This window comes from Anser cygnoides, chromosome 6, assembly GCF_040182565.1.
Source record: "Anser cygnoides isolate HZ-2024a breed goose chromosome 6, Taihu_goose_T2T_genome, whole genome shotgun sequence".
Lineage (NCBI taxonomy): Eukaryota > Metazoa > Chordata > Aves > Anseriformes > Anatidae > Anser > Anser cygnoides.
Genome location: NC_089878.1, coordinates 15,992,501 through 16,011,880, shown reverse-complemented (window position 1 = coordinate 16,011,880; position 19,380 = coordinate 15,992,501). Strand labels below are relative to the sequence as shown.

Below are 19,380 nucleotides of genomic sequence, written 5' to 3'. Positions count from 1 at the left end.
TGTTTGTCACAATTCACATGCATATCCAAATGAGTAAGCAGATGCTTTCTGCTGTGATTTGAAAAGGGCTTTCTCCTGCTTTAGGTACGTTTCATGCTTAAGAATCAAGAATGTTGGTCCCTAGTTCCTATGTGGAAATATTTAATACTCTTTCTAACATATTTAGGGTGTTTTCATATGCAGTCCAGCACAAACATTTCCAATGTGCTATGACTCAGTACTTTTTTTTTGACACGGCAGAAACACAATGAAAAGCCTGTTTCTCATAGCATTTTGGCAGAAAACAACTCTGTGGGCTGGTGTTGGCAACACCACAGTCTAAGAATAGGGCATTTTTGAGGCAGAAAGCTGTTGAATTTGGACATAAGCTAGGTTTGCCTAGGCGAAAAGAAGTCACTGTCTTCAGGGAAAGGAATAATTTGGAAATGCTTATCCTACAAGTTAGAGTTTGTTAGTGTCTACCAAAATAATTATTTCCTGTGAGGGCTACTCAGAATGAAGTAATCCCAAAGAATATATTCCATTGTACGAGCAAGGTCGCTGGGCAGCCCCTGCAACACTTCCGTAAAGGGGCTCTCATTGTATGAAGCGCTCTATTCCAGTTTCAATTGTTCATAAACATGAGTAATGCTTCCTTCCAAGTTTGTGTAAATGGGAAGAACTGTAAATGGATGGTGCTTCCCCATACGTGTGATATGCTGATAGCACTAATGCCATCTTTATAAAATGTAGCATTTGGGTGAAAAAAAAAAAAAGAAATACAGCAATGAGGAAGTGAAAGAGTTAAAGCTTTTAAAACTGTATCTGGTTATGGGAGCCTTAAAAGCTAATATTCTGAGCTGAGCCTGGGCTGTCCTGATTCTGCTGAACCCAGTGGAGGTGGGAGTGTTTTCTCTTGCCGAGGCTTTACCCATAAATATAGGCTATGTAGATTGTTCTCTGCAAATAAATGCAGCGCAGACAATTCCCTTGAAACCCTGGCTACAGCATTGCCTTACTACGCATAACATTTGCCAAGTGACTCGAGTGTCTACACAGCCAGCTTGATTTCCTTCTTATTTCACCCCAGGACTCTAGTTTCCTGATTATCCATACTGCTCACGTGCTGCTTTTGGCAGACATGATTTTGGTCGTTTGTTTCTCTCCGAAAGGAGATGCTGGCACACTTGGCAGGCCAGCCTACTCCGTGCCAATCATACTGGATGTATACCCCCAGGCTTGGCCTGCTCTCTGCGACAGCCTTTCAGCACAATCCCAGAAAGCCCAGAAATGAGGAGCAGGCAGTGCAGCTACCAGAAATATTTTGTCACTTGGCAGAACAGAAATGATCTTCCCTCAAACCTTAATCTTAAAAACTTTTACCTGGGAACACTTTGCATATATGTACTCATCTGGATGCCTTGTTTCAGGTGTTCCTACCTGAACATGCGACCTCTAATGAAGCAGCAGCCATACGTCATATTACAGGCAGGTGATAGATGCAGTTAATCATGCAGCTTTGAGCTATTCCCTTCCTACCCGTTAAATCCACTGCCTTTGATACTTGTCCTAACAGTCCAAGCCAGGAATAGGTACAGCCAGAAGAAACAGTTACAACTTTGAAACTTGGATGAGATATTTAACTTAAAAAGAGCCAGGAATGTACACGTGTGAACTCCTGCCCCTCTCCATCTTTTCCCCAACAAACACTAACGAACAGCTTCCAGCTATTGGCATTAAAAAATAATCAGACTGTCAAAGAAATGTTTCTTTCCCCAAATAGGGAAGGCTTCCCTCAAGCTCTCTCAAAATTACATGTGTTTGATTGTAGATCTTAGTCCTAGATTAGTGACACATTTATCGACTACTCTCTTTAGGGCTGGAAACAAACACTTCACATCTTTACAAAAAAGAAATCTCCCTTCCTGCATGACATGTGATAGTAAGCTCTGGCTGCTATGTATCAGACATCCCTTGTAACATTTTAAGGTACAGAAAACCAACTTAAAATTCCTTTTGAAGGAGTATATTGATTCATACTCACGGTATGAAGGCATCTGGATTCACAAAAGAAAAAAAAAAAAGGAAAAGACTCACAACACAGTGAAAATTCATGAGTGCACAAGGGAAATGATACAGAATGGATGCCATCAGAAAGCCAATTCAGCTTTGGTAGCTAAAGAGCATGGGGCTCCTCACTGAGATGTTTAGCTCCGGCACTAACCTGAGGTATGTCTTCAGGCAAGTCTCTTCACCTTACTGTGATTCCCCATCTGTGAAGTGAAAATAACAACAGGTGACTATGAAGTACTTCAGATGTCAAATGCTGCATAGCTCCTTAGAGTTACTTACTCCCTAAACTTAGCGTGGGACACAGCCAGGCACGAATAACATAGATCATACATTGTCTCTATAGTTAGGAATAACATTGACTGTTTATTAAATGATGTCAACCCACTTCTGCATCTCTACAGCAGCCACGTAAGAGCACGTTCTCCCTGTAATACAGATTTTAAAGTATCAACCTTCCATCTTTACTCATATGATATTCATAACCAACCATTTGCTTGCAGCAGCAGTGGAAGAATAAACATGTTTTAAGACTCGTAGTTGTACAAATGAAGGCATTTGCTGTAGCAGTTGACAACATACAAGCACACAGAATAAGCCTAGCTAGACTGCTCGCGGAATATCTGTGTTATTATTCTTCATGGTGGGGAAGAGAGGCAGCTGTTAAATATAGCCTTTGTACAGAACTGTAGGACAGCCCATTGATGGGAAAGTTTATCATCTACATTATTTAAATGGGAATTTTAGTGACCTACCGATGTCCCATTAGACTGGAGTCCTCAGGAATAAATGAATGGTAGTATGCTGTTGCAATTACTTTTCTAGCATGCATGTACATTTTTATTTGCCCAAGAACAGGAGTACTTGCTGGGAGCAATTGTGGTACTGGCAGCCTGCTTAGGATTTCTTGAGACTGCTTTAAATATACCCAAATAATACTCTGAGAAACCGTACTAGAGCTCGCCAGCTTTCTCTAAAGCTCAGGTCATAGTTCTTGTCAGTGCTTGGTTTTCAAAGAGTAGACATGAAAAGCTACAATCAAATATCTGGACTGTTATATATACATCCTGCGATGGCTAACCCCCAAGCCCATAGTTCAGATTCCTGTGTACCTTCAAAACCCATTTACAAATCTCTCATTCACTTCTTTTGGATTGCGATGTCAGCCATTTTGTGATGGGATGAAAACCTGTTTCCCAAACTCGGACAAATTACATTTTTAGCTTGTTCAGTGCCCTCAGAGTTCTAGCTCCACTTCAGTTATGATGTTAGTCTGGATTTCCATCGCTGTGACAGCAAGCAGAGCCTGTCTGCCAGAGCACTGACAGACTCAACAGATTGAAGTCTGAATGAAAAATGGGGTAAGGATAGGAGTGAATGGTGCCTGAATGAATGTTGCAGCAGAACACCCTCCGGTAATGCTCATGGTATAGAAGGACAGATGCTTAGAGTCCTTAGGAGAATAATGAAAAATTATGTATGAGGGCATATTGGGGGGCTTTTTCAGTTTCTTTTCCCAGATAAGCTTTGCTGTCGTTTGTTCTAAGTGCACGACTGCTTGCTGAAAGCTGTAATATCTTCTTCAGCTAACCTCATGAAAACTTTAGAAATATGAAAAGATCATACATATGAAGTGACAAAGTAAAGTATCTAAGTGATCGGAAATGAACTGTTTAAATTAGAGCAAGAGCTGCAATTTGGAGAAGGAAAGAAGCCATACCCTTGGGAACACAATGATGCTTTGCGCCCTTTTAAAATCCTAGAAAACCAAGAAATGCAGATGAGTCAGGAGCTATTTGAAAAAAACAAACAAACAAACAAAAAGCCCTTCCTTACTCCAGGGATCAAAAGGAAACCATTAGGCAAAACTGAAAGCGAGACTGAAGGACTGGATGCTCTGGAGAGGGCAATACCGATACTGCTGTTCATCAGCACAATGAGAAATGATACACCATGGCTTGGTCTCTAGGGCTACCTACAGTGGGCAATTTCTCAGTGGTCCTGCTTCCCTCTCCTCTATTCCACCAGTCCAGTCTCTGTTTGCAATTGGTGCCTTGGTCTGTCCTCACTGTGGGAGAGGCACGTGAGGAGGGGTAAGGGATAGAACAGGTCCATGGCCACACTGAAGGGAGCCCACGCTGATCCCTCTTGGTTTTTGTTAGCAGTATTCCTAGGGCAGAGTCTCTTCATACATAGCTGCAGAGACACTAAAATGTTTCCACAGTCAGGATTCCTCTGGTTATCCTTTGCCAGTATATGCCAGTGAAATGAATGGCTCTAGCTTGTTATTGCCCAATGCAATATATATTCTGCTAACCCTGTAATGAGCGGACAGCATACTCTGTGCATTTTCAGTCTGTATCCTAAATCCAGAAAGGATCTGACAGCTATGGTGCAGAAGCATGCAGCAGGCATAATAAACATTGTGCAGTTACCTGAGCCAGAAGACATGACAACAACATTTTTCATCTCCAAGAGGGCAACTCAGCAAAAAGATAATGAATTTTCTAATTGTGTTGGGGGATTCTCACTTCAGTTTAAGCTGGGACGTTTCCACTGATACCTGCAGGTACACTCATAGAATTCAAATAAGGTATCAGGATATTTATCAAGAAACCACAAAGGTGGGCTAAGAGAGAATCTGACTTCTCTCTCTGTCAAAGCACAAGGGAATTCCAAAACTTTCAATATTGCAAGAAATTTACATCGATTACAAACCTTAAGAATCTTGTTAAAATTTCTAGACTGTAAATGGGTATACCAGGTAAGGCTGCTCTTAGATTACATCGATAATTTTCGATAAAACACAGCTTAAAAACCTCAGAGGCTAAGGGAAAAGGAAGAACAGCTCATCCTTTTTATAACAGCCCAGTTTTCTTGAAAGTCTTCCTGCTAAACACCTCCCATTTTCTCTCAAATAAATCACAGATAGTTACAGGCATTGATAGTTGAATATTTCTACTTTGGTGGACAGAAGTAAATAGTTATTAACCAGAACTCTCCAGTTATAAAAGTCATTAACGTACTCTCACGATCCGTCTGTTTCAAAGGGAGAGGTGACATCAAGTTTGCAGGGCAAAGAGTGAGCATTTATCAGGTGAGGCCAAGAGAAAAACTTTAAATAGTAAGACATTACTAAAAGCATTGATTGAGAAGTGTGCTTTGCTGCATGCTGCCTCTATTTAGATGTCAATTGGACTACAGTCATACTCATTTATAACTCAGGATTTTTTTCCAGAAGGGATGGTATAGCAGATCAGCTCCTTCCTGCACTGTTCAGACTGCATTTAGGTGATAAGCTGATGCAGCACAGTGAAAATGGACAAACCTAGATCACTGCTCTTAAAATATATTGGCATTCCTGGTGGCTGGGAAGGCAGGTAGGAGCAAGGCAGCAGGCCAAGGGAGAAAGGTTTCTGCTCCTGGGAGCGAGGAGAGATGGGCTTCCTGAGCACACAGCTTCCTCAGGGGTCAGGTTTGGCCACCGGGAACTGGAACCTGCTGTTCGCTTCTACCGTGGCGATGGGAATGGCGTACGCCTGTATGTGCTCTCGGTAAAGAAAGAGAACTGCACCTCTGGGGGATCCACTCCTCCGCCTGATAGGGGCAACCCTGCAAAGCCCCAGGCAGAAGCGCACATCCTGCAGCACAGCAACTGCATTGCGGAGGGTGGGCTGCACTTCTGGCAGGCGCTACTAGGTGTTGCAGAGGCACAGGGGAGACTTCCTAAGGCTAAAGCCACCAAACAAGTGAACTTCCTGTTCGAACACTTCCATTGCAGTGGTTTCACTTGGCTGTGTATCATGTGCCGCGGAGGGAGGAGGAGAGAAGCTGTGTGAGCAAGCAAGGGTGCAGCCTGGCCCCACGGGGACGGGACGGCTGGTGGCGCGGGGCCCTGGGAGACCTGGAGTGCCTGCAGGGGGTGGGGACAAGGCCGCGGGCCCACCATCAGCACCATGCTCCTGGGGATCCTCGTGGTGCTCTGCTTCATCCCCGCTGCCGATGTAACAGGTAACAAAAGAAGGGTTCCGATCCTTTCCACCAGTTTTCAACATTTGCACCATTGGAGCAGGGAGAAGGTCTAGCACAGCTCTGAATTAATTTTGCAGAAATTGATCTGTTTGGATGTACAGGGAGAGACAGAGCATGCTGCTAGGACTGCATATGGATCAGCTTGCTCTAAGAGAGCCTGATCTTTCTTCTTCTACAAGTATCCCTCCAGGACCCAAGAGCTTTCTTTTTAATCCTCCATCTCTTGAGATGCATTTGGAAACTGCATGTGTATTTACAGGGGGGTTATTTCACCTTCCCCCAGCCCGTATGGATTTTGCTCACACAAGTGCTCCGTGGCTTTTTAGCCTCTGCTGGGGGGATCTGGGCTGAGCTGGTGCCAGTGCCCCTCTTGGGGCAGCCTCTCGGCCACCTGCAAGCCTGCTGCGTGCAGCTCCGTGGCCCAGCTCGGTGCGCTGGGCTGCAGAGCTGAGCCCACCTGCATCCCCCCATAGTTAACACATAAAAGGAACAACAGCAGAGCTGCTTACAGAGCTCAAAAATGGGAGCGTGGGAATTGCCGAGTTTCTGAATTTTGCACTGTTTAGTAGTTTATTGGTACTAACGAGATATCTAGCTTCTTTCTGAAAATACCCGCAACAACAAAAATGCCTATTTGTGATTTAGGAGTCTGGAGTCTTGGGGAATCTTTCTGAATCTTCAGTTGTTGTGGCTGAGGGTATTTTGTCTGGGTGTTGTCTCTCACTTATGCAATATATTCAGAGTTAACATGTCTTTTCAAAGGATACATCAAAATGCAAAGCAAGGCAAGGGATGATGGTTTCTGTAAGGATAATCTTGAGACAACAATTTTTCAAGTCACTGGTCTGTGAACTGTTATTATTTGCTCTTCTCCATATATCACTGTTTTGTATTTTACAGGGAATTTACAGGTAAGAACAAAAATCTGACTTCCAGTACAAAAACTTCCACATATAGAACATCTTTAAGAGTTGCTTTTCCTAATACAAGAGATACAATTGATCACATTTTTCGTAACTTGTGTTATTTTTCTGCAACGCTTTTCCTCAGTGAAGGCATTGTGATTTGCATGAAGCAATGATATTTCTATAAGAGATGATGGACTTTTCCTTCCTTGTCCTTTTACCATGTTTATTGTTCTGTGCTTGCAATATCATAATTATTTCCACAGAAGGCCACTGGGTTGTCAGAGAAGACAATAATTCCAGGAGGGAATAAGTAGCAGCAATGGGTTAACAGTTTTAAAAACATTTAAAAACATTTCCATGAGATATGAACAACTTTTGCGCAACTCTTTTAAACTACAACAAAATAAAGCGTGTGGTTATCAGACACTGGGGTTATGCCGTGATTCTCTAGACATCTGTACACTTACTTTACATTAAGAGCTTGAATTTCTCCAACAGCTTCACCGAGACTGTACAACTGCTTAAAGAGAAGCACACAAGTTGGCTTGCTTCTCAGGGCTCTCACCTTTTTTCCATGTCTCTTTTCTACCTCTTCTTTTCATTTTGATCCTGAGACAAATGATCCTTACTACATGGAAAACACTAAGGCAGGTCAAAATCCTGCAGGACTTCCTCGAGCCACAAAATGTATTATAGGCCTCAGATATTTTGTTCTAGTGAAGGCAACCAAATTTGTCCCATTCTGCTGTTGTTAGACTGCGAGGGAGTGCAGCAAGTTGAGTTTGAACTGTGGAACTCTAAAGCTGGGAAGAGACTTGAACGATCAGATTGCTCATTCTCCTTTTTCAGTAATACCGATGTTTACACAGCTCGTCCCTCCCCATCCCCATCACCCCCTCTCTGTTGACTAAATAATTATGCTGCTACAGTCTGTCAGAGAGGCAGGCAGAGCACGTTGGCTACCTGTGTATTTTGTGAAATAATGTAAGGGGGTTCCCACTGCAGTGGACCACAAATGACCTCATCTTTTCAGTATTTGCCTAACATTCTGGCTGGTGTTAAAATCAACCTCTGGGTGTTAAAGTTAACCTCGAACCCACCGAGGTTACCAGAACGCAGAAGAAGTACAAGGTGGTTAGCTGTGATTAGGATGACATCAACAAATGCTGCTTAAAAAAAAAATCACAAATGGACAAGAAAAAACCCTGTGCTCCAACTGGTCTTGGTTACAGCAGGAATTACCTGTGCTTTGTGTAGCACTGTGCTTCCTGCAGTATTTGTACCAAAGGAGGAAAGGTTAGCAAAAACCAAATTTATCACAGTTAGAAGAGGTGGATCCCTCCAGCTGCACGCTACACACACTGCTGGGTCAACCTAGAACCTAGAAAGACTCTTGTACCTGGGAAAGCAGAGTAAAGATAATTGAACAATGAAAGAGCAGCAGCAAAAATGGGATAGCTTGGTGTGTAACATAGCTGTGTATCTCTCCATTTGTGGATTAAACAAGTTCCATTCAGAATCCAGTGGGATGTTTCTTTACTGTGCTTATAGAAATCCCAACTTATCCCAGACTCCTTGCCAGGCAAACAGCTGCCTGGAATCAATTGGCATAGAAAAGAAAGAAAGGAGAGTAGAAAATATTTTTAGCAGAATATTTTTTTCCAATAGTTGATAATGATTCATGGAAACTTTTGGAAAAAAAAAAAAAAATAGTTAGTTTCAAAATAGTTTTAGTTTTAGTATATTTAGTATATTAGTATATTTAGTATAATAGTATTTCCATACTCTGTCGTCTTTATTTCACTTTCTTGGCAAAAAAAAAAAAAAAAAAGAAAGAAAGAAAGAAAAAAACTTCAGTGAAGTTTTGCCTGCACCGGGCTCCATGATTAGGAAGTCTGTGTATTACAGATATTATGGATGGCCAGCATTTTTTCATGATGCAAAAAACCCCTCACATGTGATTATAAGATATGTCAAGCACGACAAATAACATACAAAAAAGCTCAACAGAGAGCTTGTACACTGTTGCTTACACAACCTATGATCCCGAGAAAGCCTGCAGCATGTGCACACTGATTTAAATGACTTTACTTTTCTAGACCTTACAGATTTTTGAAACTGTAGACAAAGATTTTTCGTAACTGCCCTTTTCTGGCTAAGACCAAGACACAGATATTTATTACTATGCAGCATGACTGAACACAGCTATGGAAATAGCAATCGTGAACCTATTTAGGGGAAAACATATGCTATTGGAAACACATATGAGATGTTTCGGAGTTTCACCATTTTAACAAACCCAAAGAGACATGAGAAGAGCTTCCTTTGTGAAGGCAAAAGCAACTTCAGCTCAAGTTTGCTCAAACTGGTACAGATCCTACAAAGAATATACTCAAATCCTATTCAGATCAGAAATGAAAAAAGGGATGTTTTGCCTTACTTTCTTTTCACTGCAAAATTAAAACACATTTTGGCATGACTGATGCTCTTTGATTTGAAAAAAACGAAAGCCTGGAGGAGCAGGATGACAGTGGGGCCTGTCTAACTTGCCTGTGGGGTAAGCCTGCCTTGCCCCAGCCCTGCTGGCATTGCAACCCAACCAATTCATGTGGTGCTCATTAGTTCCCATGAATGAAAAACAAAAGACCTCCCTCAACCAGTTCAGATTTGACATAGCAGAACCACTTTCTGAAAGCAGATTCAGTTTAAGCTTAGCTTAAACAAATCACTTAGGTGCAGTCTTCATTTAACGCTCCACAAGTAAGCTTTTTGCAACTGGTCAGCCACCTCAACATCGGCAGCATGGGGCTGGGTTATCAACACCCAGCCTGCATGGCAAGACTGGGACAGAAATCCAAGAAATAAGTTGAAGGAAATTATTTCCTTCACTGGCTGCATCAAAAAATGACAATTAGCAGGTTGACAATTAGCAAAATATCATGGCAGGGACAGAAATAGTCCAGAGCTGTAACGAAATAGTGGAGCTCAAGGCATGAAGGTATGTCCTACTGTACATCAGGAATCCAGACTAGCTCACAGCAGCAAAAGGCGGGGATAAGTCACTGGGCTCTGCAGAAGAGTGTAAACAGCATTTGAAGGTGGTCACTCAGTGATGAGATTTTCAGTGTTCTTTGTCTTTCCTCCGGACATAGTGAAAATCTGCTCAGGCTAAGCAATAAACATCCACCTGTTTTTCTGTAAGTACTTGCACTGAAAAACAGGTGTTGGTAAGCACTTGCAGTGAAAAACAGGCAAGCATTTTTTCAGAGGTGTAGTGCTTCTTCTGCAAGCGTCTCTTCCAGAATGCCTGTTTTGGTTGTAAGCTCTGAAACAGAAAAATCTCTTCTGAAGGTGTATTCAGTTCCTGTGACAGTCAGGGTTGTAGTGGTGGGCACTACTGGGGTGAAAATCAGAATAACTGTCTCAAGTGAGATGCGTAGAATTCTGCTATGCTAAACAGAGAACAACTCCGCTGGGGACCTGCACATTCCCACCTGGGCCAAAGATGAGTTTTCCGGCCAAGAAAAATATGATCAAACACCATGTCTAAAGAGGTGGAATGCAAACCTCACTCCTTGCTTAGAATGCCTTATAAGCCTATGTGAGAACTTTTGTCGGAAAATGCTGATGCGGTGAAACTGAAATGTTTTGCTGAAATGTCTTCATTTCGATGAAAATTCACCACATGCAACACCTCCGACAGAAACCTGCCTTGTCTGCTGTTATTCGGCCTCCCTGTTCCGGGATTCCAAGATGTGTGGCTCCTTGTGCTGGAAAGCATGGAAATGCTCACTCTTTGTCAAAATAAAAAGTTTCATGGTGTTTGGGTTCCCTGCAAACATGAGATTTGTGAGCTGTGACAAGCTCTGCTCCAACCTCCAAGCTAGCTGTGCTGAACGGAGAGACACAAGGAGGATGGACTGCGAAATCTTTCTTTGCTAAAGACAAGGCACTAGAGCATTCCTTGTCTCACGTCTTTCTGCTCTCATGAGAAGAAGGGGCTGTAAACAAGGCTTTCAGTGAGAAAATGAACAACTTCAGCAGTTTCATGGGCTGGGCTGGTAACTGGAGAACCTGCTGGCCGTGGGTTGTTTTTACTGCCCACATCCTACCACTAGTCCTGGCAAAATCATGCATCTCTTCGTGTTTACTTCACTCCCTGTTCCAGTCTTGTTTCTTTCATGTCTTACAATTATTGGTATGCCAGGGTATACCTAGCAGAGGGTTTCTGGCTCAGCTTCTTAATTTCCTCATAAATCAGCAGTGGCTGATGAAAGAAATCTAGCACGAACTTTCTCTCAAGCCTCTGGGGAGCTGGAGAGCAACAGCCTTACAGACCCTTTTACCAGCTTACAGATAACTAGAGCTGCTAGGAAATTTTCAGATTCAGAGTGGTGGGAGAAAAGGAGCTGGCAGGCAAATAGCAATTTATTAGGAAAATGTCTAGCAACGACAAAATTCATAAGAATGGGAGCCAGAGCCTAGGATAATCAGATGCAGAAAGGTTTTCACTCTGGATTTGGAATACCCATACTCAAGTCCATCTTCTGTTTTGATTCAAAGCAGGGACTACATCTGAATCTCTCACATCCCTGTGATAGCCGTGACCACGATGTATGTTCACTGTCTTCACTCACAGCTCTCATAATGAAAGTTGAGCAAAGTGAAATAGTTTCAACATGAAAAAAGTGGCTCCACAGCACCTGTGGATACACTGTGTGGTATTTGGAGCAGATGTTCTTTGGATCTATGTAAATGATGTGTCAATTGTATGAACAGATTTGTTTTCTCTGCCTTTTGTCTTATGTCTGACTCTGAAAGCAGAGCACTAGACCGGATGACTTCAGTGGTCTCTTCCAGGCTAACGTTTGTGCAGCTCCCAAGAAGCTCAGTCTCTCACCAGGCTTGAGGGAGGCAGGTGTAGGTCTCTAACCAAGCCAGAGCATGGAACTGAACTCAGGTCCCCTACACCCCAAAAAAGTGTCCTACTAAAGAGGTGGGGGTGGTCCCTCTTCCTGTGCCTGTGCAAGCACACTACATGTAGCCATTTAGTCCTAAATACCGAACACATTGAAACACTTATATTCCGGGCATTCTGGATCTGGCCCCCTTCCCACCCCATTTCCCTAACCAGCCTTTTCAAGTATCCTCACGTGGATTAAGCAGAATGAAGGCAAGCTTTGCAGCAGACTTTGGAGAGATACAATTGCCATTCTCTCAACCACAGCAATTCTCAGTGATCCATCAAAGGCTACTAAGACCTCCTATGAGTTGAACTTTCATGTGATTATATACACACACAAAAGGGCTTTCCTTGCTTCTGGCAAGTTCCTGGCTTTAAGAACCAAAACCTTCTTCCTCTTACAGGTCATCATTTGAAAAGTAAGGCCTCATTTGTACAGGATGAATTTTCTTGGAAGAAGCTGTCTCTCTGCACAGTCTATGCAGTGTTTCATTGTTCGGCAAATCGTAGCACCGAGTTCTACATGTCAGAAAACATTTCCTGTTTATCTATCAGTCCGGTCAATCCAAATTGAATTATACCTTCATATGACATGCTTTTTTGCAGGCCATTCAAGTGCTAAGTGCCAACACAGTGTCAGATTAGTCAGATCCCGAGTCCTCTGAGAGATTAAGAATCTGCTACAGCTGCTAGCTAGTGAAATGACTTATTTAAAATTAAAATGATAGCAGTTCATGCTTTTAGTGCTCTTTGTCCAAGGCCCAAACCCTTGAAATGGTTGAACAAATTCCACCTGCAAAGTCTTCAAGACTGTCCTTGGATTACAAAGCAAATGTATCAATAATACTCTCTTACCTGACTACTTAACTAAGCATTAAATTCATAGTATTTTCACTCCGTAGTATTCCCTGGGAATCTGCTTGCTAAGGAAAGGGTAAACTAAGGTGGCCTTAAACGCATACACACAAACAAATAAAGAACCAAAGCAGCCTTTTGGGCCTTGATGTTCAATCTTCATCACATGAGCCACTTTGTGTCCTACTGTCCTGACTCTAAAGAAAAACATCCTCGACCTCGCAGGCTCCCCTAGTGACTTTGTAGTTAGTTATAAAGAGGGGGATTGCTGCAACGAGCTCCTGTGAGAAACTGCTTCTGCAGCTTGGTGGTTATGTGCTCCCTAGTAGGGAGCATCAGCAGAGGAGAGGAGACACGGAGAAGAGCTGCACAGGAGGATGTGTGGTTCTGAAGCCTCATGTTGTATCTTGCAAACAAGTGTTTTTCTCTCTTTCTGCCCTCCCTTCCAGAAAACAAGATTTTAGTGGCTCAGCATCCTCTGCTCATCGTAGCCAACAAAACAGCAAACCTAGTCTGCAACTACTCATACAATGGAACAGGGAAGGAATTTCGAGCCTCGCTGCACAAAGGAACAGACAGTGCAGTTGAAGTCTGCTTTATTTCATGGAACAAGACCAAATCTAGCAGTAATTCCAATAAAGAATTCAACTGCCAGGGGACTTTTTATGAAGACAAAGTAATCTTCAATCTTTGGAACATGAATGCCAACCAAACTGACATCTACTTCTGCAAAATTGAGGCCATGTATCCACCTCCGTATGTCTACAATGAGAAGAGCAATGGGACTGTCATTCACGTGAAAGGTAAGCTGAGAAATCTCTTTAGGCCAGTATCCTCCCTACACATACTCCTTATATGATGGCTTGAGGCAGTTTTTTTCTTTATAAAGAAAAAAAAATAGTTGTGTTGCCTCCTAAAATGACGTTCCCACTCCTGATACCCCGAGAAAGACATCTTAAACTGGTGTATGGTACAATTAATATAAATGGCTTTTTGGAACAAGGAGCAAATAAGCAGAGATCAAGGTTTTTGCTTATAAGTGCTTAAAGTTCTTTTTGTTCTTTTCCTTAAAGAGACACCCATCCAAACACAAGAGCCTCAGTCTGCAATTTCTTACTGGGTTATGGTGGCAGTGACGGGACTTCTTGCTTTCTACAGTATCCTAATAACTGCAATCTTTATTAGCTACTGGGTAAGAAACTATTTTCCTTTGCTCTATATGGTCTTTGTCCCTAGCTCATCTCTCAGGCTATACTTGCCTTGTTTACCACAAGCTCACTGATATCCCTCACTTCAGGATCACAGTGCTTCTTTACCCCAGCTACACGTGCACACCTGTGCTATGCCCCAAAACAGCTGGAACATCAGATGCTCACCAGGTGGGCAGTCAGCCTCTGTAGTAGAATCCTAAAGCAAACAGTAGTGCCATAATGTTTGCGATGCCCAGCACACGAGCCAAACTGGGACACAGTCTCCAGCTCCAGCCAGCCGTCCCTGTCAGGGAAATCTACCTCTACAAGCACTCCTGGCAAACTCCCTTGAGGCTACTCTGACAGAAGGTGCTCACCTACAGTAAAACAATCTTTAGGGAGCCCTCAGCTGGCCCAAGACCATCTGCCCTGATGTCTCGTGCCTATCCAGCAATTCCTTCTCATACCCACTCTTTTCGGCAGCTTGACTGCAAGAGAACAGGGGCACGAGGGTCTCAATAGTGTATTTACCCTAAGAAAGCAGAGACAGTCTTGTGGCTCATTATTTTTGCTTTCTAATCTCTCTGGAGATTTGCCTGGCCCATGTCACATTCAGTTCTGCCTGGTTCAACAAGCAGCCCTGTCAGAGTAAAGACAGCGTGAGGTGTGAGGCAGAGGCAGCAGAATGCCATCTTCCAGGACAAGTCCTGGGATCCCGATTTCCCAGAGGTGATTTTACACTTCTTACTCCACGTGGGAAAGACTTGAACAATGAGCGTGAAGAGTTCTGTTCCTTGCTCTCTGCCTCTCCCCTCTATCTTTGCCATTAAATAGCTTCTTTCAACACATTATAATGTAGCCTGTATAAAAAAAAGGCCCCGGGGTCCCTGACAGGCTAAATGCTGCACGTGCACAGAAAACCACTCTCACTGCTAGCTGAAGCTTGAGCTCTGTTAGCCATTTCACAAAATTACACTTGCTCAATATATACATATTTCTAATGCAAAACAGATGAATCAGACATTGTCAAAGCAAACTGCAAAGGCAGGTTACGTGGTCCCTCTTTGTGCCTTACTGTAGAGACTGACCGAGAGGAGAGCCGAGAGGATTACAGCAAACAGCTGCTGGTGTTACCGTGCTGTGCAACAGTGGCTGATGAGATATTATAGCCTCAAATCCATCGTTCACAATCTGAACCATTTTCTCTCTGCTATTTTCTTTCGGTACCCAATGGCTACGCACTGTGCTACTAAGATGTCTGCTCCCAGCAAGAGTGACAAGGCTGCACTGTGATGCATGCTCTTTGCTGCATCAGTTTTTACCTGCTGTTATCGCTGCTGGTGGTATTCTCCTGATAACACACGCCGTGAGCGTGGATGTACTTGGAGTGCTGTTGAATGTAAATAAAGCTGCCTACATGACATTGTAGATGTTAAAATGAGGTCCTAAAAATGATACCTGACAGCCATAGCAAGTCTGTTTCACTCGAGTTCCTGAAAGCAGCTAAAGATTTGTCTAATTCCCCACAGTTCTGCCTGCCTTAGAGAAAAACTGCTTTCCTCTCCAGAACCAGCCATACTTCTTCCTGGAACAATCCAGCACTCACTCATGCTTGCAAAATGTATTTCTCTAATGAGAAATTACCTCTTCAATTTTAATAGAAGAATTATTACTTTTTTATATTATGGAGATAAACAAAGACAGATAAAACTTTTTTGTATCTAATGATTAAATGCACGATCTCCACTGCATAGCTTAAGTAGCATGTAATTTCCATTCAACACCTTGCATATATCTAACATTAACATCAGAAAGCTTGAAGTGTCTCATAGCAATTAACTGCCTCACGCTGCAGGTAGAGCATAATTCAGCCATTAGATTTTCTAAGGCAGACCTCCTCCAATTCCACAGCATCATATGTACACTGCAGTATGTGTGTGTGTGTGTATGTAGAAAGGAAATTTCAATAAAAAGGAGATTGTAAAAAAAGGTATAATCAGCATTAAGGAAAAAGAACGGAAGCACTTTCCCTAATCCCTGTAAGAAAGCCTTAAGCTATGCAAGAACACTAACCTTATGCACAGTCTGCAGGAGCCACGGGTGCAAATTCTGCTGTAGCCACAAACTTCCTCTATCATCATAGGCAAATTATTTCACCTGTCTTCTGCTACTCTTAGTTCTGAAAGAGATGCCTTCCCTGTCTCACAGGGGCACTATAAGGCAGAAATTCAACATTGGAAATGAGATTTTTAAGGCCCAGATAAAACATTAACATGAGCTCTGGCTCTTTTGCCTCTTGAAACAGTGCTTAGAACCACATATACAGTACGTGTTCCTGCTGTAAATGGTAGGCAAGTCATGATATATATAGCCTAGGCTGATTTTTCCTGCTCTTATTCTGTTTCAGTTAAGCCAATTTATTTTCCTTCCTAATAAATGAGGACAGCCTTCACTGCTCAGGCTGCATTGCTTCTGCTGAGTCATTTCATAGCTGAGAATTGGTGGCGAGAGAAATCAGTTTGCCTCCTTGGTTTGCAGCATTTCTTCACCTGGAGAACTGACACTCCGCACCTCTCAGCAGATAAGCTGTAGACTTGTATTCAGGTTTGGCAAATTCCATGGATTATATTATGAGAACATGTGTTCTAATTCTTCTGTAAACGTATTTAAATCTGAGGCTTTCTTATGAATATGCCTGCTTCCTTGAACCAGGACCCAGAGCCAGGACCGCCAGCAGTTAATATATCCGACAGTTGGGTGAGACAGTCACCCAAGGAAAAAATCAAATGCTTTGCTCATGTTTCTCACATTTTATTAATGCTCAAAAGCTCTCTGCTCAAAGGATCCCTCTTCCCTTTCTTTTTTTCCCCTTTTTGAATGTTCACCCCGGGTGGGACAGGCTAATTGCAGAAATGGTTTCACACTTTTCTTGCCCCTTCTCCCACAGCAAAAGTCCAAGAAGAACAGGTACCACCAGAGTGACTACATGAACATGACTCCCCGGCATCCACCCTACCAAAAGAACAAGGGTTACCCACCTTATGCACCAACACGAGACTACACTGCGTATCGCTCCTGGCAGCCGTGATAGCCACCAGCCGACCCACCACTATCCTCTTGTGCTTCTAGGAAGTCACTTGCTCTTGGACAGGGAAGGACAGCCTGTCATTTTCTCATCATGTTTGTTATTACTGACCATGGATACCTACACCAAAGCAAGTATTGGCTAAACTTCAGTGTTATGCAAAAAGAAAAGGGGAAAAAAAAGGGGGGGGGGGGGGGGTTAAAAAAGGATTGTTTTCCATGATGGCTGAAAATGAGATGCAGCTTGTGTTGAGGGTTGTCAGTGCGTAAGAGAGAAGAATGGCATCAGATCTCAGAGCTGGTCTCCTCTTAACACTGGTGGTTTTGTTCAGCTGTTGGGGGAACCAGAACCAGAACATCTGACCTTTCCCAATAACTGCTCCCTTAGATTTAGCCTGTAATTTCTTTCCCTGAATGTCTAATCCTCAGAAACCATTGTTGCTGTTAAATATGGAAAATGGGGAAAAAACAAACAAACTGTCTTCCCTCTGAGAGCAGGGCACAGTTTGAAAGTCAGGACATGCTTGAAAGAGATGGAAAAGTCAGCCAGAAGGCATCCAGGCAATTAGGCTACAGTGGAAATGGGCCGTCAGGACAAACCAGAACTGAAAGAAAATGACTCAACATTCAACATGTGAGTCTTTAGGTTGGACACTTTGTAAATGTTCATAAAGGCCATTTGAAGTCATAACCAAGCAACTCCACAGAGCATGAAACCAATGCATCTGAAGAAAAAATCAGGCGGGAGAGGAAGGAAGATCTGCTGTCATCATGAAAAGTCCCGTTTGTTATGTTTGCCTACAGCAAGGGAACACAAAGCAACATGGGAAGCATTAGAAGATATGGAGGTCAGATTTGGAGGAGATCTTTACCCTCATTTTTGAATTTTTGTTTCTATCCAAAAGGCACTCTGCTGCGTCCTCCTGAAGATACATCACTTTTTCTGGTACCAAGGCTGTACCAGAGCTCTTTTGAAAATCGGCATCCACTTATGAGTGACTAAAGATCACTTGAATTTTTTCCTAGTAAGCAACCAACGTTTTGGGTGCGAGAGGGTCCTCAGGTCCTACCATTGTGAACAGAGACTGCTCCAGGCACTTTGAACTTTGTGCTGACTGAAGGTTACCTTTTTATCTAAAGATGTTCTTTAGGGATGCTCCGTGCTGGAGTAGAATGAAGTCTTCAACAAAAACCTGCTTCATACCTTTAATTAAGCATGTTTACATTAACAAGGCATCCTAAACTGTAATTGGGGTTGTCTTAGCATAAAGTCCCTTTTCATACTGAGGAGACTAGATTTATTTTATAGATTACTGAGTAAACAAATAAAATAAAAATAAATCCATACTCCCACTGAAATAAAATTGGGATTGTTCAAAATTTATTTTCTTCCAAATCAGGATGAGAAGATTCTTTTTGTTTTTGAGGGGACATGACAAAAACAGAGACACAGAAGTGTGGAAGTGTGGCAACAACCTGCTTTGACATCTTAACCCAAGTACAACTCTTGGTACTTCCAAATTGGAAGTTTTATTTGAATTTGTTGACCAGGCCCCAAACCATTCATTCTGAGCCCTACGATTTACACTTTTCCACATACATTTTTGACTCTCTTCCTAAAATGCCCGTTACTGTGCCTTTGTACTACAGCCATGGCAGTGAGGAGCATGTGGAGGGGCTTAGGGGAAGGGGCCAGGCAGGTCCCTGCGTGGTTCCAGCTGGGCCCTGCTTGCTTGCACTGACCATCGGGATGCTCCCACCTTGCTCCTCCCTCCTCACTTGGCCCCGTCAGCATGCTGGCCCTGTGCTGGGGCATCCAGCCACTCCTTGCAGAGCATCAGTCTGGTCGGCTCTGTCTCACCCGGCTCCACACCATCCACCGGTGTTGTCATTGTGTAATGCAATATTAACAAGTGCTCTGATCACAATGCGGTGTGAAAAATCACATCTTCTAGTGCAAATGTGAGGTGAGATGGCAAATACATACTGAAAACATAAAACAGGGTCAACTTCTTCACTTAAACTGCTTATGTACAATTTTACATGTAGATGCATCTGTTTCACATCTATATTCCTTATAGTTTTATTATACTTTTTGCAATCTCCTCTTACAATTATTAAATAGATACAGTAAATTAAATCTTGAATAAATGCATTGGGCCTGAGGCTAGTCAGAGGAAAGTATTACTTTCTAAAGCAAATGTTAGTATAATTTGTTTTCCTTCCCCTAACACTTTTGTAATTTCCATATTTTAAATGTACCGATAGCTCCCAGGACATGATACTGGAAAGTCAGACC

At 42.7% G+C, this 19,380-nt stretch overlaps 2 protein-coding genes across 2 annotated transcripts in view; one reads left to right on the top strand and one right to left on the bottom strand.

Annotated features, from left to right (window-relative positions):
- The window catches only part of CD28 (CD28 molecule), a 29,465-nt gene extending 11,020 nt beyond the window's left edge, over positions 1-18,445 (top strand). The window contains exons 2-5 of the mRNA XM_013171675.3: positions 5,831-6,060; positions 13,257-13,610; positions 13,881-13,999; positions 16,945-18,445. Coding sequence (XP_013027129.1) covers positions 6,006-6,060; positions 13,257-13,610; positions 13,881-13,999; positions 16,945-17,085 — 669 coding nt within the window. The 5' untranslated portion in view covers positions 5,831-6,005 and the 3' untranslated portion in view covers positions 17,086-18,445. The remainder of the gene's footprint in view (positions 1-5,830; positions 6,061-13,256; positions 13,611-13,880; positions 14,000-16,944) is intronic.
- Positions 1-19,380, bottom strand: part of RAPH1 (Ras association (RalGDS/AF-6) and pleckstrin homology domains 1) — a 293,904-nt gene that overhangs the window by 142,085 nt on the left and 132,439 nt on the right. Inside the window, exon 5 of the mRNA XM_066999108.1 lies at positions 2,204-2,252. The gene's annotated coding sequence lies outside the window, so the exon portion shown is untranslated. The remainder of the gene's footprint in view (positions 1-2,203; positions 2,253-19,380) is intronic.